The 21,761-nt window shown below is 42.4% G+C and overlaps 1 protein-coding gene across 2 annotated transcripts; it reads right to left on the bottom strand.

Moving 5' to 3' along the window:
• Positions 1-6,810: 6,810 nt before the first annotated feature.
• Positions 6,811-21,615, bottom strand: GTF2A2 (general transcription factor IIA subunit 2). 2 transcript variants are annotated; one of them, XM_080395658.1, is made up of 5 exons: positions 21,466-21,615; positions 20,942-21,057; positions 20,343-20,447; positions 18,913-19,039; positions 6,811-7,131 (listed from the first exon to the last, which is right to left on the bottom strand). In XM_080395658.1, exons 2-5 carry the CDS (start codon positions 21,011-21,013, stop codon positions 7,106-7,108), a joined length of 330 nt encoding a protein of 109 aa, XP_080251784.1. In that variant the 5' UTR covers positions 21,014-21,057; positions 21,466-21,615; the 3' UTR covers positions 6,811-7,105. The 2 variants fall into 2 exon arrangements, with proteins under 2 accessions (XP_080251784.1, XP_080251785.1); XM_080395659.1 differs by lacking the exon at positions 21,466-21,615 and adding an exon at positions 21,331-21,442.
• Positions 21,616-21,761: the final 146 nt, after the last annotated feature.

Here is a 21,761-nt window from a genome sequence, read left to right as displayed (position 1 = left end):
TAGGTAATAAATTCTGAACAAACTAGAAGGAAACATGACCTATAGGAAGAAAATATCAGTAAAGTATTTGCAGTCATGAGTAAAATTGATTCAGGGAATGGGGTTAGGGTGTCCTTTTTCTTCAGACTGTAACAGCAGTTAATGAAACATTAACTAGACTCTAGTGAACTATTTTCTACTTCCTTGAATAGTGCAGGCTCTTTTAGCACAAGGTGAAAGCCAAATTATTCATATGTCTGTGACTTACTACCTACTAAGCCAAAATGGCTAATTTATTAATTAATTTATCTTTGTAAATTTATCTTTGGCCAAAGCTATTTTCCTAATCACCCTTTAAGTTACAGTGAAGGAAAAGTCCGTATCTCCCAATAAAGTCTTATTAAGGTTAAAATGCTTTTTACCATGCTCCTACTTTTCCTACACCCCCACCCCCACTCCAGAACTTTTAGAGTACAGAAAAGCAAACCAAGTCACTAGTATCTTAACTGAGATACTATCTTCTAAGCTGCTGAGATCCAAAAAGATCTGTGTTTTGAGTAACATTTACCTCATTGTAACTAGTCATTGTGTAAAAAGTATGTAATGCTGCTGATTAAACTTGTGTTCTGGGAATTCATCATAAATTCTTCCTGGTCTGCTCTTGCCTTTAATTTCTGTCTCTCTGATAACATTTAAAGTCAGGTACTGAGGTATTGACATCCCTGACTCAGCAAACAGCTTACTTCAGATAACGGCTGTTTTGTGCACTGAAGGAATCCACAAAACCGTTTTTCTTGGAAGCCATATTTAAACAAAGGCCGTCACCCACAGCTACTTCTGTATTGGTGTTTATTCATTCCTTTTCTTCACTATCTTTCAGCTAATTTCCTTTCTATATAGAAACATCCATTCCAGGTCAAGGTGCAAAGGTATCTTTTACTTCGCTACTGATAGGCAGGAGAAACTGTGACCTTTCTGAAGAAAATCAACAAAAAAACAAATAAATGAACCAGTCCATAAAACTACAGGTAAGGAAGACAGAACCATATAGGCAGCAGTGAGTATGCTGATGCTGTAGCAGGTGAGATGGCTTGTCTTCTGCTGTGTATTAAAATAGCTTAGTATAACAAAAGTGCAGTTAACACTTCTAGGTGTAATTCAAGAAATCTTCCAAAACCACAAAGCATATTAATCATATGAACATGGAGGGATTAGCTGAAATTCAAAGAGAAAAAATACAAGTGGCAAGAAAGTTATGGAGACTAAAGCGATAAAAAGCAGAAATAATATTGGCACCAGATACCCTTACCTTGTCTTTGCTCCCCTCTCCTTCAGTGAATGGAAGCAGCCTCCACAGAAGCAGCAGATACGGGTCCTGGACAAACACCACCCCAGAAACATGGTTAGAGCTCAAAAGAATGTGTGCTGCCAAGGCAGTGTCAGAGCCTGTGCTGGCAGCTGTGAGCTTTGCAGGAATTAATTCCTCCAGAAGCATAGGCAAGCTTCTCTTCTGTGGTGAGCAGGCAGCAGACTTCATCGCATAGGCGTAGTCCCTGAGGCATCACTACAGCAATTCTAGACATCAAAAATGTTATTTGCAAGAATTAGTTACACCTCATTGTACCTCAAGAGCTGTCTCCTAAAGGGATGGCAGAGTTCACAGGGTAAATACCTTATGCTGAATGGGTTGTTTAAGAAAAAAAGGATCATTCAGAAACAACAACAACAAAAGAGAGAAACTACAGCTAAGCTAGGGACAGAGAATATTTCCAAACAAAATACAGGAAAAAGCCAGATAAAGTTGGAACTGCATACCTGTGTGAGGTTTAGCTTAGAAACCATAAAGCAACCCACATTCATGTTGTTTCTTCACATACACAAAACCAACACTAACTTCTGCAGTTTTCAACAGTATATTCATTGAACAAATAAACACTAAAGAAGCTGTACCTGCAGCTTCTGCACCATAACATAACCATACAGAGAACAAGGCTGCCAAATGCTCTTCTGTTGCTTAGCTCAGCTTGCCCTTTGGCTCTCAAGGACAACAGACCACAAGAGCAAAGATTAGCACTGATAACAAAACTTCATTCTTTTCTTTGTGTGCCCAGGTAAACTCAGTATTCTGTACGCATCCACATTTGAATTCCATGTCTTAGAAACATCCCACAGATGCAAAAATTTCTGATACCTGCATTGCCTAACACTGCACTGTCATGAAGGAGACAGAAGATGCACATGTAAGCTAGTTTTAGGAACAATAAGTAGACAAACATATAACAAAATATTTATTTTGTAAATTAAATACAGAGTACACAGAAAACACAAATGATTCCACCATGAGAGTGGAAAACAAGTGGTTTGACAAACAACAGCTTGACGCATTTATCACAATCAATCAAAGCTAGCTTATGTTACCAGAAAATTTTAAACAGTGATAAGAAAACATTAACTAGATGTGAAAAAAAGCTGCTAATACCACCAATAAATAGCCAGGCAGCAGCAATACAAAACGTTCAGGGTACATGTTTGTCTTCCCTTCTGTTTTTATTTTTGTTTGGTAACTTCTCTCTCCCTGTTTTGTGTGAAAGCCCTTCCCAGCCTTGTGGCTGGAGGTAGGCATGTCTAGATTACAGAAGCACGTTATGACTGCCCACTTGTTCCTACTCATGTGTTCACTGTTTCACCTAAAACATTCCCTTACTCCCCATTTGTGCATGCTTTCCAGCCTTTCACAGACTAAATTACACAGATTCCCCCAGCACACAGTACCTTTATTATCACTGCCTGAGAACAGATTGCTTCTTGCCCCAAACCATCCCAGTTGCTAAAAAATCTTTAAAGTATGTTGTGGATTTCTTTTAGGACTACATTGTTATTAGCAAAAATGAAAAATCTTGGAATAGGTCAGAAGCATGCACAACGTGCTGTATTTTTCATCTGTGTCACTTTTTGCTGCTCACTTAACTCAGGCTAAACAACAAGCTAACATCAGTGTCACTTAAGCATTTGTAAATGCAGAAAGACAGGCACAGAGCATTTAAATTCATCTCAGAATGTCCATCTCCTTTTCAAATGCTTCCTTACAAGGCAAGGCAATATTCAAATCTGTTTTCACACTGAATAGGAACCACCAGAGAAGCAGAGTATGCAATACAAAGTATTACTGTTATGCACCAGCACAGGGAGTATCCCATCACCTTCTCTTTCCAAAGGACCAAGTCTAGCGCTTCAATGGGACTGTAACTTCTTTTTTCAATCAAGTCAGTAAAGTTGTCCTGAATTATAGGTGAACATAATAATTTCTGGTTCCTGCTCACACTGACTTGAATTTCACTGATTGCTAAGTAGCAGACATCTTTGTTAGCAGAATTATTTCTCCTTTCATTTGTAATTTCTCTTGGAATATATTTTCATTACATTCTTTTCTTTTTTAGTTAAATATTTATTTTCCTTTTAATTAACAGCTAAGATAGCACAAGTGCAAGAGTAGCAGTGTGCAACTGTTGAAACACAAAGAGAAGCCTGGTAGAAGAGTATCAATGAAATGTAAACATAAATCCATTCCACACAATAATATCACATCATCAGTACAATTGTACTTCTATGTTATATTTATTTTTAATGGAAAATGCTATAGTAAATATGCTAATGCACACTTAATTGGAACAAAATGTGTAACTCTTTTTATTAGGAGGGAGTCCAGTGGCTACAGAGAACTGGAGATTGAGAAGTTTCTGTCCAGAGACAGGAAGATACTGCAAAGAGTTGGAGGTAGAAACAGAAAACTTTTATAAGGGCTGAAATTCAGTTTACATGATTATTAGACAACAAAAAAATGTTTAAACCTAAAAGATTGAGTATGATGTAGACGAAGAGAAAACCACAGTATCAATATACATTTGCATCCTTTAAGATAATGACCTCAACAGACTTAAGTGTGCTGCTCAAATCAGAGCAATGGTCTGTTCTGGTTTCAAAAATGGTAAGTCACCAATCTTCAGTTTGCATCAATAGACGTTTAGCATAGACATGAAACAAAAAATTTAGTGGTAAACGTAATATTTGGAACAGTCTAGCAAGCAAGTTTGTGAACTCCTTTCTCACTTGAAGGGAAGCAGAAGTTAACTAAACCCCAAATATATATCCTTTTATGTGCAAATGTAGGATTTAGGGAACTGTAATGTATCAGTATGGAAAGGTATTAGAAGAGATACTAAAGCTTTATTATTTTAATTGAGTGGGCCAGTGACATGTAGAGAAAAGTTTCAATATGTAACTTATGCTCTAGTTTCAGCATGTGTAGCTGATAAAACAAAGATTTTGACTGATCTGAAATGAGTTATTCCCTGGCTACTATTCTGTAAGGTTTCCAGTTTCTAGTGGTCTGTAAGTAGCCTGTTGTCAAAAATAGATGAATTTGACACTGTCAAGGCAGCTAGCATTCCTATGACCGCACTGGAACAGTCACTGCTGTTCAGTCAGACAACTGAGCTGTCAGTACATTATATTCATACCTCTAGTAAAGAAACTATTTTCAGGGTTCCTTGAGTGGAGTTATTTGGTGGAATGTTTAAGTCTAAAAAGAACAAAGTTATCCGTTTGGTATCTCAAAATTCATAGCTTGACTCTTTCAGTGAAATCCTGTTGGCCACGTGTCCCATTAAATGTATTCCACATAAATACAAAAAAAACATTTTGAAAAGCATTAAAACAAGCAGCACTAACATTGGTTGAGATTATAGTGCAATGTTAGGAGACTCACTTTCATTATTTCATGGAATCCTTGAATCATTTATGTTGGAAAAGACCTTTGAGTTCATCAAGTCCAACCATTAACCCAGGACTGCTCAGTCCATCACTAAACCGTGTCCCTAAGCACCACATCTACGCATTTTTTTAAACACTTCCAGGGATGGTGGTCCCACCACCTCCCTGGGCAGCCTGTGCCAGTGCTTCACCACCCTTTCAGGGAAGAAACTTTTCCTAGTATCTAATCTAAACCTCCCCTGATGTAATTTGAGATCATTTCTTCCTGTCCTGTCGCTTGTTACCTGGGAGAAGAGACCAACCCCCACCTGCTACAGCCTCCTTTTAGGTAGTTGTAGAGAACAATAAGGTCCCCCTGAACCCCCTTTTCTCCAAGCTAAACAATCCCAGTTCCATCAGCTGGTCCTCATAAAACCCTTCCCCAGCTCTCAGTTGCCTTTCTCTGGACACGCTCCCACACCCCTACATCCCTCTTGCAGCGAGGGGCCCAAAACCAAAGTGTTCAAGGTGCAGCCTCACCACTGCTGGGTACAGGGGGGCAGTCACTTCCCTGGTCCTGCTGGCCATGGTATTTCAGATATGAGCCAGGATGCTGTTGGCCTCCTTGACGACCTGGGCACACTGGGGGCTCATGTTCAGCCGTCAGCCCCCCAGGACCTTTCCAGTTTCCCAGCCTCCTGCCCCAGCCTGCAGCTGCCTGGGGTCACTGTGCCCCACGGGCAGGGCCCGGCAGTGGTGGAACCTCACACAACTGGCCTCGGCCCATGGGCCCGGCCTGCCCAGGCCCCTCTGCAGAGCCTCCTGCCCCCCAGCAGATCAACACTCCCCCCACCTTTCTGTAATTTGTAAACTTACTGAGGGTGCACTTGATCCCCCTGTCCAGATCATCAATAAAGATATTAAACAGGACTGGCCCCAGTACTGAGCCCTGCAGAACATGTTGGGCCCAGTTGCCAGCAGGATGTAACTCCGTTGACTATCACTCTCTGGGCTCGGACATCCAGCCAGCTTTTTACCCAGGGTAAAGTACACCCATCCAAACCATGAGCAGCCAGTTTCTCCAGAATGCTGTGGGAGATGGTATCAAAGGCTTTACTAAGGGTCCTGGCAGACACCATCCACAGCCTTTCCCTCATTCACTAGGCAAGGTCATCTTGTCGTAGATCCATTTTTCAAGCAGGACCTGCCTTTCATAACGCTGCCTGGCTGGGCCTGATCCCCCGTCCTGCACATGCTGCGTGATGGCACTCGGGATGAGCTGCTCCATGGCCTTCCCCAGCACTGAGGCCAGGCTGACAGGCCTGTAGCTCCCTGGATCCTCCTTCCAGCCTTTCTTGTAGGTGGGCATCACACTGGCTAACTGCCAGTCTTCTGGGACCTCCCCAGCTGGCCAGGGATGCTGAGGAAAAGTGGCTTGGCAAGCTCCTCTGCCAGCTCCCTCGGTAGCCTCAGATGCACACAAGTCTATCGAGCTGGATGGGATCCATCTAAGTGGAGCAGCAGGTCAGTAACTGTTTCCTCCTGGAATGTGGAGACTTCATTCTGCACCTCCTCGTCCCAGTCTTCCCGAGCTCAGGAGGCTGAGTACCCTGAGAATAACTGGTCTTACTATTAAAGACTGAGGAAAAGAAGGCATTAAGTATCTCAGCCTTCTCCTCATCCTTTGTGGCAATGTTCCCTCCTGCATCCAATTTCTATTTGATTCGCTGTGCAGTAACTTTAATACTTGAGTTAATCTATTAAGAGCAGAGTGTACCAAATGGACAAACACAGAGAGTGATGCAGTAACAAAGGGTACCAAGTGGACAAATTATACATAGATAGAAAGATGTAGTAACAAACAAGAGAAGTACAGTGGCTAGCATGAGCTGCTAAGCTTCTGTTGATGTCCTTCCCCATCATTCTGAAACAGCCATTGCTTGCAATACTAATCAGTGCAACCATACTCAGAACCCTGTGACTGAAAACCCGTTGCATTTGCAACATTAAACATGCTTAGACAACACTGGGAGAATATATATTATTGTTTTTAAACAAAGTTTTCCAATGATCACTCATTCACAAGTTTTTAAATAAAAGTTTATTACAGAAATTATTTTGAACAAAAAAGGCAACAGCATCTGTTGTAATTAAAAAAAATAATAAAAAAAAAAATAACATTGTATTCATGCCCTATAAGGTGAACTGAAGAAATGCTACAGGTATTTCTTCCGCTGTCATTCTGTGATGCTTTCTAGTATGGACTAACTCACACTTGCATCACAAGAATTAAGTATGAACACAGTCCTTTCCCATGCTTCCGTCCAGAAAGTGCCGCATATTAACAGAAAATATTGCAGACAAACCACAGTTCTATTCATTCTGCAGTATTGGAACCAGTGTCTAGGGAAAAAAAAGAAAAAAAAAAAAAGTGTGAGGAATACATACTCCCACTATAGCTGAGTATAAATTAAAGAGAACCAATACCATTCTCCAATACCTCCCCCAAGCTCAAAAGCACTCCTCACGCATTTTAAAACATGTTCTCTATCTACCCAGTTCCCTCTACTGCTACTGAAACAGAGCAAAGTCTTAAAAAGATTAGTCAGGATGAGTTTGGTACAATGCCCTGGGTGATGCTCTGTTCTGCTGATGATGTTAAAGGAATGTACTCTGAACAATTAGGTAGTCATAAACAAAGATAAGGTGGGCATCTGAAGGAGATGAGAAGACCATGACTCAGGAGACCGTTGAACACAAGAAAGTTGATGAGTTCAAGCCAGGAAGAAGACTGAGCGACCCCCAGGAGTGAGGCCGAAGAAAGGAACAACCACCCAAAAATCCCCCCAAAAGATGATTCTAGAAGACTCCACCTCAAGCTCTGCCTAAATCCCACCTATTATGAACATGATGATTAGATGTCAAATTAAATGAATATGTATGTAAAGATGTTGCAACCTCTCACAAAAACTGTATAAATTACCTGACTTTTCACTGAAAACTTTGGAGCTAGTTTGCCTGGTGTGAACCGGCTAGCTCCCCAACACTGCACAAAATAAATACCTTTGCTGCTTAAAGACAAAATTAGTCTCTGAGCAGTTACTCTGTGCCGTTTTGGCATCATTTTTGTGAGCCAGGCAGGAGATTCTCCGCCAGTGCTGGAATCCAGGGTCCTGGGGACCCTCAGCGGCCCCCGACTGGATCTTCAGTCAGCAAGACTCCCCTACCCCTCGGCTTCTCACACACGTGGAGACAAGGACTTCTGCTCAACATAAAAGGTATTTATATTTGTTCTTTGGTTTAACCTTGGTTGAATATAGCCCTTAAGATGAAGACAGGATGCTGTCCTCGCAGGGTTATGAAAAGGGACGCCTTCTGAAAGGGGTAGCAGCCCCTATCTGGTGTGTTATATATTTTTGGGAAAGTAAAACTTCCTTTTGGTTGCCATAAGATTTGGGAAGGTAAAACATTAAGTTTCCTTTCAGTTTTCTTCTTGTCTTGTTAGGAATTCCTGGAATGTAAAAACTGAAGTAGCGCTCTGTGTTTTGTTTGTTCTATGTGCTGTCTTGTTTTATGTTCAAGATTGGAGTTAAGGTTCTTTTATGGGAAGTAATTCTGAGCGAGTGGCTGAGAACTTACCACGCCATTTAGGACCCAAAATTAGAATTTGACCTTTTTGCAACTGTTCATTATATATGAGCTCTGTGCAACAATTGTAATAAATATGTATTAGGACCAAGAGGAACACAGGAGACAGGACTGAACTGAACAGTGAATTTGTATTGTATCAGATCTGGGGCCAGTCAAAGCTCGGAAGAGACCCAGTGGGCAAGATTTTATTGTCGCTCCACCCATAGGTATGTGTTCTAAGAATTCACTCAGATGGCTATGGAATGTGTACTTTGCGGTCCACAGCGACATCTTGTGACTGTGTGGTAACGCAAACTGGTCTTGTAAATTTTATAATCCCTGGAGCTGTATGTTGTAAGTGCACGGTCCCTCGTACACGCTAACACCCTGTGTGACTTGAGAGCGAGCCCAGAGTGCGATGGGTGTGAGAGACGCAGCTCAACTGCAAAGCGAGTGAGGAGGCCCAATCTGTGTGTCCGTGTTCCCCACGAGGGGGCCAGCCAGAGACGGACGAAGCGATTGATAATTCAATATATGAAGTGGTGGAATAGATTGAGAAATATTTTGAGACAAGAACCAGAGTTTTATAAGAAACCCACTCAGCTGGAGGATACTGCCTGGAGCCTAGCACAATTAGAATTAGAGCACGAGATACAATAGCGAGAATTGCTTGTAGAATTAAGAGGGTATATTGCATAAATTTTAAAACATTTAAGATGGAAGGGATATGAACCACTAGTAATTGAGAACTTTAGTAACTGGGAACCTATGTGGGCTCATGATCCTTATATAGGGATGGTATGTTACCAATGCTCGGAGTATTTGATAATTTGATTTAATCTGAGGAACAAGAGGGGGGAGACTGTAGACAAAATATTAGAATTAACATCGTTTGGGAAAAAGCACGAACTAGCCTCTGCACTTGGTGTCGTAGCTGCTGTCTGTATACTCGAGCAAAGGGTGGCAAGTGTCTCAGATACATTATCTCCTCCCCAAAAGACCAAGAAATAAGGCTAAATAGAGGTGTTGAGTTGTGGTGTATGCTCTGAGGTAAGTACGGTGCCGCCAGTAGTAACACACATTGTAGATAGATATACCAGACTCATTAGGGTGATGTGGAGCAGACCCAGCAAAGAAATAAATACCAGAACACCCCTGGGATGTATTTTGAAGCATTGGAGAGAATTAGGTGGAACTCCCAGAGGAAATCTGAACAAAAAGACATTTATAAAATACTGTCAGAATTGGTGGCCTCTGTATACATTAGGTGATGGTGAAAAATGGCTGCCCAAAGGAAGTCTTAATTACAACATAATTTTACAGCTTACACTGTTTCTCCATAAAGAACAGAAGGGGGATGAGGTAATGTACGCAGATATGTTTTTCACCTTAAGAAATAAACTCGAATGGCAGTAGAATTGTGGAATAAATATCCCACCACAAGACCCTTTGTTTTGGCACTAGAAAAAAGTCAGAAAAATCATGAACCAAAAAAGTGCTGCTGTGATGCTTTAGTATCGGACAGCAGTGTCTTAAGCTAGGAAAAAGAGAAAGTGATGAGGAAAGCATCACTGATTCTCAAGAGCTTCAGTCAGCTTATTATGGGAGGAGACCTGATCCAGCTAGGCAGGATAGCCCGCAGGGATCTCAACTAGATGCCAGAAGCCCAGAGAAAAAGATTCTGAGAGTATAGCAGAGTGCTTAGAGAATCCAGATGAAGGGGTAAGTAGTACCCACTAGACTCGTAGTCGAACTGTGGGACAGAAAGCTAAAAGCAAAACTGGGGTTAAAGCTAAAGCTAAAACCAATGCCAGACATGTGGTTGCTCCCTCATGAGAAGTGGTAGCACCCACAGATAACCCAGCAAAGGTAAAACCACCTTTTTCATAAGTGATCTGGACAACTGGAGGGAAGAAGCTAAAAACTTTAAGGAAGATCCAAGTAAAGTAGCTAAGAGATTTAAACTAATTGTGAAAAACCAGGATATCGACTGGCAAGATGTGGACCTAATGTTATCAGAGCTAACAGAGACAGAAAAAGAACTTGTAATAAAAACTGCAAGGAGTCATGTGCAGGGACAAATTGCAACTGGTACCTTACAAGGTACCATTGATGAACATTTCCCATTAGTGAATCCCAACTGGGATCCAAATAATCCAGACCAGTATAGATTACTGGTTAGGTACAGATTGTTAGTGCAATTGGGATTGGAAAGTGCCATACCCAAGGCAGTAAACTGGGCTGCCCTGTACAATGGGAAGCAAGGGTGAGATGAGACCCCAACTGCATTCTTAGACAGGCTTAGAGCAGCCATGAGAAAATACGCCACCCTGGATCCACCCTCAGATGCAGGTAAGCAGCAGTCAGTGGGTTTGTTAATAGGACAGAGCAACCCTGATATTAGAAAAAGATTGCAGAAAATCAAAGAACTCGATAATAGGGATTTAAAGACATTAATGGCAGAAGCTTGGAGAGTGTACAACAACAGAGACAAAAAGGAAGATAGGAAATTGGCGAGGGTTGTGGTAGCTGCTATAACTCAAAATTTGAACTTTCCACGACCAAGAAGTCAAGGTCAGGCAACACGAGGCCAGATCACACGAGGGAAAGGAAGCTTTCCCTCCCAGCACGCAAGAATAGGACAAAACCAGTGTTCCTATTGCCTACAAACAGGTCACTGGAAGCAAGACTGTCCTAAACTGGCAAATCATCGCTATCATCGAACTATCATCGCTCATCAGAATAGTGAATGAGGGGGACCAGTGAGTCATTCCCTAGCAGACCCACTAGTTAAAATTGAGCTAGGAGAAGGTGAAAAAGAATTAGACTTTCTGATCGACACTGGAGCCACATTTTTGGTTTTATATCAAGAACTACTGCCTAAAAGTGATGAATTTGTTCAAGTCATGGGAGCAACAGGCCAAGCAGAAAAGGCTTTCTTTCTCAAATCCCTCAAATACAAAGTTGGGAAACAAATGGGAATTCATCAATTTTTATACCTGCCGAATTCCCCAACACCTCTGTTGGGTAGAGATTTGTTGGAAAACCTGGGAGCTGTGATAAAATTTGAAAAAGGTAAACTTGAATTTCAGGTAAATGAAGAAAAATTAATAGTAGCCCTGAGTTTAGTCATGAGCTCCGTAAAGCCAGAGCAAGACAATCAAAATATCAGTCAAATTTTAAAACAAGTGTATCCCTTGGTATGGGCTACCGACGTACACAGTAAGTCAAAACAGGCAACCCCTACTCAGATAGAATAATTATCAGAGCAAAGCCAGTAGTCAGGAAACAATATCCATTGAGGTTAGAACAATAATTGAAAACTTTTTGAAATTGGGGCTTTTAACACCCCAATTCTCCCAGTCAAGAAACCAAATGGAACTTATAAACTAGTTCAAGATTTAAGGGCAATAAACGAGATAATTAAAACCTTACACCCCGTGGTAGCAAACCCCTATACACTTTCAACAAAATTAAGAGATAATTTGATTTGGTTCACAGTGTTAGATTTAAAAGATGCCTTCTTCTGTCTACCCCTAGCTTAGGAAAGTCAGAAGATTTTTGTTGAATGGGAAACTGTCAATAGAGGGAGAAAGATGCAACTTTCTGGACGGTTTTACCACGGGGATTCAAAAATAGTCCCACCTTGTTTGGTAACCAACTAGTCAAGGAGCTGGAACAACAGCAGCAGCCACCGGGAGATGGCATTCTTCTCCAATATGTAGATGACTTATTAACAGCGACTGAGTGTGCAGTGGACAATCGCTCTTTTAAACTTCTTGGGTTTAAACGGTTATAGGGTCTCCCAACAGAAAGCACAGTTGGTGCAAGAAAAAGCGGTATACCTGGGATATGAAGTCTCCAGCGGACAACGTTCCCTGGGAACGGCAAGGAAGGAAGCTATCTGCCAGACACCCAGACCTGAAATGGTGAGAGATCTACGAGCCTTCCTAGGAATGACAGGTTGGTGTTGTTTACGGATGTATCAGTATGGACTACTTGCAAAGCCTTTATATGATCTACTGAAAATAACCAAAAATCACATAATTTGGACCCCCCGAGACAGACTAAGCCTTCAAACGACTGAAACGAGAACTCATGAGAGCTCCAGCGCTGGGTTTACCTGACGTGATGAAGCCCTTTTGGTTATTCTTGCATGAATGTCAAGGAGTGGCTTTAGGGGTCCTGGCTCAGCAATTAGGGCCATACAGAAGAGCTGTGGCATACTTCTCCAAGCAGTTGGATGAAGTAAGAGAAGGATGGCCTGCCGCCTGAGAGCAGTGGCTGCAGTGGTAGTGGATACAGAAGAAGCCAGGAAACTTACAATGGGACAGAAAATGACTGTGTTGGTGTCCCACACTGTATCAGCAGTACTGGAACAAAATGGTAACTGTTAGTTGTCACCTTTCTGGTTCCTGAAATACCAGGCGATCCTAGCTGAATCAGATGATGTAACCATTCAGGTAACTAACACTGCCAATCCAGCTTCATTCCTAGAAGGAAGAATTTCAGTTAAACCTGTCGTCCATGACTGCTTGGAGACCATCGAGGCAGTGTACTCCAGCCGCCCAGACCTCAAAGAAGAGCTGTTCCAGGATGCAGACAACTGGTTCTCAGATGGCAGCAGCTTTGTAAAGCAAGGTGTAAGGACGGATGGCTCTGCAGTAACCACCATGGAACAGGTAATCAAATCAAATCCTTTGCCTGCTGGGACTTCAGCCCAGAAAGCAAAACTGATAGCTCTCACCCGAGCTCTTGAACTGGCAAGCGGAACGCGAATAAATCTACAGACTGATTCTAAACATGCCTTTGCTATCATCCATGCCCATGGAGCAATCTGGGAAGAACAAGGGCTACTGACTGCCCAAGGAAAAGCCATAAAGCATGCAGAGGAGATCCTACAATTGTTCAAGCCGTCCAACTCCCAGCACGGGTGGCTATAATGCATTGTAGGGGACCCCTGAAGGGTAACAGTGTTCTAGAAATAGGTAACAGAAAAGCTGATGTAGAAGCTAAATTAGCTGCTGCAAGAAGCAAAGAATTATCAGTAGCAGCTCTAGTGCCAGAAAAACTAGACACAGATTTTCAGCCAGAATATCAAGAGACCGACTATAAGCGGATACATGAAAATGAAGATAAGCAATTGGACAATAGGTGGGGTCAACTGAAATGGGACAGTTAGTATTGTCAGAAGAACTAGTATGGCAATGTGCAAAAGCAGAACACGACAAGGCTTACTGGGGCTTAGACCCACTTTATCAGCATTTAAGAGTCAGAGTAGCAGGACCGAACCTATTTACCACAATAAACAGGTCACATCTCAATGTGAGGTTTGTCTGAAAAATAACCCAAATACTGGAACCAAAATACAACAAGGGGCAATAAACAAAGGGCAATTCCCAGGTGAAATTTGGCAAATTGATTTCTCTGAACTCCCAAGAAAAGGGGGGTACCACTATCTCTTGGTTTTAACTGATACATTTTCTGGATGGTCTGAAGCTTTTCCATGCAGAACAAATAAGTCGAGAGAAGTGGTTAAAGTTCTGTTGAACGAAATCATACCACGATTTGGGGTGCCTAAGAGCATCTCTTCAGATATGGGCTCACACTTTTGTGCACAAGTCATGCAAGCAGTAAGTAAAGCATTAAAAATCAACTGACAATTGCATATACCCTACAGACCCTAAGCAAGTGGGCAAGTACAAAAGATGAACCATCTCACTAAACAACAAATTGCCAAAATATGCCAAGCGACAAACTTATATTGGTACCAAGCTTTACCTATTGCTTTAATCAGACTGAGGGTCAAACCAAGATCAAAAGAAAAGCTGAGTCCATTTGAAATTTTGTATGGCAGGCGCTATGTGATGCAGGTTGTAAATAGCAAAGCTTTAGATCAAATAGGCAACCAGTATGTGTATGATTATGTTATAACTGTAGGAAAACAATTAAATAAAAATACTACAGTGGTGTTAGAATACCAACCTAAGGAAGCTGTCTATAAACAACATCCGTTTAGTCCTGGTGATTTGGTATATGTTAAGAATTTTTCAGGAAACCCTCTGCAAGAAAAGTGGGATGGACCCTTCCAGGTGTTGCTGACTACATTCAGAGCAGTATGGATAAAAGAGAGAGTGACTTGGATTTACTACTCCCGAGTCAAGAAAGCTCCCGAGAAACCATGGACCTCCGAAAAAAAAGTACCTGCTCTCAAGCCCTCCCAATGCTAATTTTTGGACTTTTGACAAGTATAACCTTATCTCAAGCCCCCACTGTAGAATGGCCATGGTCTGATGCGCAAATTGTCGAATCACTTCCATGGGTTGGTGCACTGCTCTCAACTAGCCCAGGGCCTAACCCAGGTTTAGCCATTTATGTTTTACACAACAAGTCATATACGCAACGAGACTGGAATAAGATCCAGGGTTCAGTAAATACCATAATAGGAAAAATGGAAGATGAGATCCAGACAGGGTGTAAAGGTGTTAATGTGTTACGGCAAGAGACAAATCAAGTCAAGCTAACAGTAACACCTATGAAGAACTGGTCACTTACATTTGGTCATATGGGAAACATTGACAATAATGTTTGGCTAAAAAAAGGAAGGACTAGTTTCCTGCCTGTGGGATAGCATTAAAGAGGATCAAAGAAACCAAGACCAGTGCGAGCTTAAGCTATTGTTAGATCAATCAGTTTCAGTTATGTGTTTATGGGCTAGCAAAGACAGAGGTGCTTCTGAAACGTTTATCATTAACCTTGAAGAAAGTCCTACTACTAAGCCACCTATTAAAACAACTGTCAAACCATTTATTGCGACAACTGACACACCTACAACTCCTTTTATGAGCTGTGAAAGTGTCCATAACTTTACCTTCATTGGACCTTATGTAATTAGGCACTCAAATGAGCAAAAGCTACTATTAGATCCCACATATTCGCTAAAGAGAGTTCAGATAAATTTCCAGGCAAATATATCTCGCATACAAAAAGGTTGCCAGCCTTACATACAACAAGTCTTAAAGGATGGAAGGCCTGGCTAGCAACTAGGTCTCACCACGCTAGAACTCAAAGAGATACAGCAGGATGGACTGGCCAGGATTGGGTGTATTAGATACCATAGACCAAGAAGTACTAGTCAACAGGCTCAGTGCTGTCCCTTCTGACCTGGGAAAGCTAAGTTCCCTTGAGATCATCTGTGCTCACATTAGCAGAAACCCAGTCATTGGCAGTTAATAGTTAACATTAGTAGCTAAACACACAGCCGAGGATTTCACCAAAATTACCGACTATACTGGGGGCATTAGCAAAAAGGTTGCACTTGCTATACAACATATCCAAACTCAGCAGTGGGTACAATCTGTAGCCGCAGGAATACTAAGGGAAGGAACATCAGGAATACTATCTCAAGAAATAAGGGAAATAATAGCCAAAACCAGCTTCACCACTCAATTTGAAAAAGATCACCAGGCTTGGTGGGAACTAGTAAACTTCACCTACAACCCACAACAAATTGAAGCATAGGTGCTCACAATTAGTGCAGCAAAAGAACAAAAAATCTTTCCTGTTTTGACACTGGCAGCCATACACCAGAAAGTCATTGTCAGACCCCGAGGCCATAATGTCTGGGCAAGTTATGATCGGACCAAAGGCAAGCGGCAGTCGATTAGCATCGAGCATGCACCCCCAGGGAACCACTGGGATACATCTGTGAAAATGCAATAGTAGAGATTGAAGATCTGTGTTTAGATATCAAAAAGCCTATGTGTACTTTTGAAACGTTTCCACATACTAAAGCCCAGCCACAAGTATTTTATGTAGGAAATGGATGTGCATGTGTTGGAACTTCTTGTGTTAATGTTACTATTGATAATTGTCACAAAATGGCAAATGGTACTAATTTTTCCATATATAATTCTACTACAATTGTAGGCTGCAATTTTGATTACGTTGTTCCTGTAACTACTAGACAGTTAACTGAAGCTGATTATACCCTGTATCATGATGTACCTACATTACAAATAGGCATGAACATTAGTCTCTTTAAAGCAATGCTCAGACACCCTGACATAGAAAAACTGGTCCAAGAAGTAAACAGAACGTCCCAACGCATGCTTTAGCAGGTAAAGCATGACTCTGAAGATATAAAATCTATCTTAGTCGATGCAGAACAAGTAGGAGAACATTACTGGTGGGGCATCTTCGCAGGACATTCCCCTAAGGCAACTCAAGTATTCCACTATTTAATACATCCCATACTAATCATGTTGGGAGTAATGATCCTGTTCTCCCTCTTGAATGTCTGTCTGTGGTATAAACTAAATGCCATAATTAAAAGAACACAAATAATATGGGCAATGATGCATGTGTACCAAAACCCTTTGTCTTTGGAGCTTGACAAAAGAGTTCATAAGTCTTAAGAAAAAGGGGGAATGAAACAGAGCAAGGTCTTAAGAAGATTAGTCAGGATGAGTTTGGTACAGTGCTATGGGTGATGCTCTGTTTGTGTTGAGGTAAGACAAATACTTTTTTTTTTTTTTCTGCTGAAAAGTTAAAGGAATGTACTCTGAACAATTAGGTAGTCATAAACAAAGATAAGGTGGGCATCTGAAGGAGATGAGAAGACCATGACTCAGGAGACCGTTGAACACAAGAAAGTTGATGAGTTCAAGCCAGGAAGAAGACTGAGCGACCCCCAGGAGTGAGGCTGAAGAAAGGAACAACCACCCAAAAATCCCCCCAAAAGATAATTCTAGAAGACTCCACCTCAAGCTCTGCCTAAATCCCACCTATTATGAACATGATGATTAGATGTCTAAATTAAATGAATATGTATGTAAAGATGTTGCAACCTCTCACAAAAACTGTATAAATTACCCAACTTTTCACTGAAAACTTTGGAGCTAGTTTGCCTGGTGTGAACCGGCTAGCTCCCCAACGCTGCACAAAATAAATACCTTTGCTGCTTAAAGACAAAATTAGTCTCTGAGCAGTTACTCTGTGCCGTTTTGGCATCACTACCAATGTGATGCATGAACTGCTTGTGCCGTTTCACTTGTTAGCAACATTGAAAAGAGCCAGCACAAAACATCCAGGTCGTGCACGCACACATCATCTGCTATTAAGGCATTAAACATACAGGAAGCTTTGTTCTAACTTGCCGTGATACACCAACACCTCACTGCAGCCAGCCACAAGGACATCGAGCTAAACCACAAAATCTACTAAAGAGAAAGAGTTTTGTACATCCAGTAGCATCACCTCCTACAGAGCGTGGGATATAGTTTATTATGTGTTATGAAACAGATGCAAGAATGAGCATGATCTTCATAAACCAAAAGCAAGTCTCTGTTCTGAACTTTTGGCAGAAGCACCAATAAACACCAGGGCAACTTCCAGTATTACAACCACTATTGCTTTCTTGTTCTTAGCACTACGGAAAAAATACGTAACTTGGATACGGAAAAAAACAAGTCAGTGTTTACTGCATTCCTTCAGCAAGTCACCTTTTTGTGGGGAAAAAAAAAGCTGTAACACTAATAGCAACTTCAAGTCTCCCACTTCTTTAAGTCTTCCCTGTATACTTTTATCTAGAGTGAAAATGACTAATACTTGGAAAGTAAGGTTTCCTCTACTAGCTATAATAAACACACAAAAAATAAACAGAGCAAGATTATAGGCTTGGGTAATACCAGAAGTTGAGTAAACAATAAACTCTGTCAAATCTTTAGAACTACAATTTGAAGTGACTATTGTAATCATCCAGGATCAAGCAGCCATGAAGAACCTGTTCTAGAGGTCTAGGGTGTATTCAAATAAAGCCTTTTCATTCTCAGTTATTCCTTTTAGCGTAACGCCCCCAGGATGAAACAAGTGGCAGCATTTTACATGTCTTTATCGATATTCTGCCACATCGATGGTTTTGAAAATTATAAACCAGCTTGCCACAGAAGTCACCGAATTACTTTTTCCAGCAAAGAATTTCAAGGAACACTGACAAAAGTAATCCAGTCAAACACATATGGAACATAAACTCCCATAAGCAGTGTACATACAGTGGGCCCGCTGAGCAACATATAAATCTTGTAACACAAATTGTCAATGCTAGCACTAGATTTTCATGTGCTTAGGTCCCCTACTATCAAATCCAGCAAACAATTGCTTAGACAGTTTTCTCAGACAATTGCTTGCTCAGACTGATGAAGCACTCCTTGAATTCAGTAAAACATGGCGCTGTTCTAACAGGTTAACACTAGAAAAATCACCATACAGAAATTCAATTAAGATTACTTCCAACTTTCTAACTGCTTCAGTAGTACCCAAGTAGTTCTCAAGAACAGATCTACAATAGTCTCTACCACGTTCCTATTTCAGTGCTTAAGCGTTAGGGAAGCATCTAGCTGGCTTTTGTTTCATGTCTCATATGCAAGAGGGAGCGCTGAGCCCTACTTTTATCTGAATACAATCAATCTAGCTTTAATCATACATTCGGTCAAAGCTTTCTACAAATGATCAAGTCTTGTGTCTCAGCTCATTTATATCATGTTCCATACTTACTTTTTCCATCACATGCTACAATTTTCACTTTATCCACTTTCACAAGTTCAGTGACCTCCCTAAATTCAACATCGTTCAGTACAAATGTCCATACGTTGTCACAGAACCTGTATGTATTCAGAGACCCCTTTAAAAAGACAAGAGACATTTTCTATAGCATACATCCCAAAAGTAACAGAAAATATTATGTTTACTACCTACATACCTTCTAGAACTAGGTTTGCCATAAAGCCAACTGTGAACCTGAGTGCATACAAACTTGGCAAGCAAGCAATTCTGAGGAAAACTGTAGTTTAAATGCCCTCCAGTGGCTGAAATTTTCAAGCCTGCCCAAGGGGAAGCTTCACGGGTACGCCAAGAAGTTTTGTAACTTTTCTGATGTGTATAAAGGACCAGTATCAGAAAATATTTCTTAAAGCATAGGCCATAAGAAAAATCAGTTACAGCAGTGATCATAAGCTATGAATTCTGCCACTGTTCAAATAAAGTAATACTTTTCATTAAAAATCAAGACAAAACTGACCTATGTGACATAAAGCAGTATCGCTCATGTTTGATGTATTACGGAGGGCATTGATATGTAAAGCTTTTAGCCTTCACCTTCACGTATTTTACACTGATACCCTTGAACTTGAGCTCCAAGTAACACTTTTTTAATTTATCCACTAAACACATTCTGAACAGTTTTCTATACTATGTTACAGACAAACAACAAGTTACATGTGTTAGACAAAAGAAGTTATGCCCTTTTTAACATATTTATATGGTTTAAAAATCTAAAATCTTAAGTTCTCACTTCATTAATGCATTCTGCACAGACTGTAGAAGAAGTGTTAGGACGCAAGTTGACAGAACAACTTGGGTTTTTTTCTGAAAACAACAATCAGGTTCACATTTAGCAATCTGATAGCTATCTGATACTAATTGAGGTGGCTGGCTGTGAAAAAAACCCACAAAAACAAAAGACAAACTTATTTTTCTATGATATCTACAGAAAATAGCAACAAAATGACCCAGTGACTTGCATAAAGCTAGCTCTACAACTCTCTAGTCTCTCTTCGCATTATAGATGTGGCCTTATCTTACTTCTGCTAGGTACAACTACGAGAAGCAAACGTCTCCCTCCCCATCTGCAAGACGCTGAGGATGGCAGTGCTACCCTCAAAGCATTCCCCTCTTCCCCTTCCCCTGCTTTCACTCACCCACCCAATCTCTTTCTGATTTTTGCATTCCTTCAAAAGATCCCTGGCAGAATAAGAAGGTAACAAGCCTTACAACTGCATACAGAATATACATGTAAACAGTCACTATTTCAGAGTCAAAATGGAAGTTCCTAAGTTTTTGCTTAGAGCACACAGCTTTTAAAGACGTTCTGCATTGACGCTTAGTTACTGTACCTCATGAAGAACTTTTATGTGCTGTTATCTTACCCTGAAATTGACTCTGTTCCTGACTCGTTGTGCCAATGCCGAATTTATAGCTTTATCAAACTGAAGTAGCACCTGAAGGGCCAGCTGAGGAGTGATCTGCTGTGACTAAAGTAGTTAAAAAAAAATAAATTTGAGTTGTTTCAAAGAAAACTCACAAATGCAGTAAAAATTGAAAATATCAAAACAAAGTTCATGGGAGGCAGATCTCTAGAACAACTTACAGAACTAGTGTGTTCCTGTGCTTATTTTCTTTTTCTTGTTTTAACTCTGAGTGAAGAAACAGTGTGCTAAGTGCTAAGACTTTTTGGCGCTACGTGGATTTCTTCTGCGAAATATTCATTGGAAACAACCAGAAGAGCAGGAAATGGATTACAGTGTTCCAGGTCAATCTGGGTGTTCATTTGCTGGGCCACGCAACAGGGCATTACGCCACTTACGTAAAACTTTTTTGTGTTTTGAATATGAAGAAAAAGGCTTCCCACATGAACGAGTACCGACAGCTTTTGATGCCAGCCAGCGTGCTGTCCAACCGCCAGCCACAAGCGCCCCATACAGCGACCGCCCTGCCCCGTTAACACCCAGCACCGCACCCCACGCACCTGGATGAGCTCATCCAGGCTCTCCTGCAGGCTGTTCCCCAGCGTGGTGTTCCGGTACAGCTGGTAGGCCATGGCTCAGCGGGGCGGGCCGCACACCCGGGCAGCCACGGCTCGCTCTCGGGTTAAAAAAAAAAAAAAAAATCATTTAAAAACATCAACCCACCGCAACACAGCCCCGAATGTACAACGCACAGCGGGGGCAAGAGGAACCCCCGCTGGGAGCGCTGAGCAGCGGCGGCCCGGCCCGGGGAGGCTGCAGGCCCGGCCGGCCCGCACCGAGATGCCCCCGCACCCGACGGCCGCGCCGCGCCGCCACGGGGCCGCCCGCCTTCACTCACCGCCCGCCCGCTCAGGGCCCCGCCCGGCCCGGCCGCCCGCCAAGCCCTTACGGGGATTACAGGCAAGAGCAGGGGGCCGAGCGGCCCGCCGCCCCCCGGGCCCATCGTCCCCCGCCAACCCGCGGGCAGGCGCCGGAGGCCGCCGCAGGCAGCCCCAGCGCGCCCGGCCCCGGCCCCGCGCCTCACCCGCTCCCAGCGGCCGCACCAGGCAGGGCCCCCGCGGCCGCCCCCTGGCCCGGAAGCGGAACGGCGAGGGCGGTGCCTGCGCCCGCCTCGGCCCGGCCGCCGGCGCTGGAGGCGGGGCTGGGCGCGGGGCCGGCGGCAGCTCCCGGCGCGCAGCCACGGCGGAGGGCGGCCCGGCCCCCGGGGGCAACGCTCACGCACCACCCAGGAGTTCCAGCGCCTCCCGCTGGTTTCGGTTCGCTTCCCCGACGCCGGTGACCGAAACCCACCCCCGCCTTCAGCCCCGAGCGCAGGCTGCA

The sequence above is a fragment of the Falco punctatus genome (genome assembly GCF_963210335.1).
Source record: "Falco punctatus genome assembly, chromosome: 7".
Lineage (NCBI taxonomy): Eukaryota > Metazoa > Chordata > Aves > Falconiformes > Falconidae > Falco > Falco punctatus.
The sequence above is the reverse complement of the archived record's forward strand: the minus strand, read 5'-3'. Positions and strand labels throughout refer to the sequence as shown.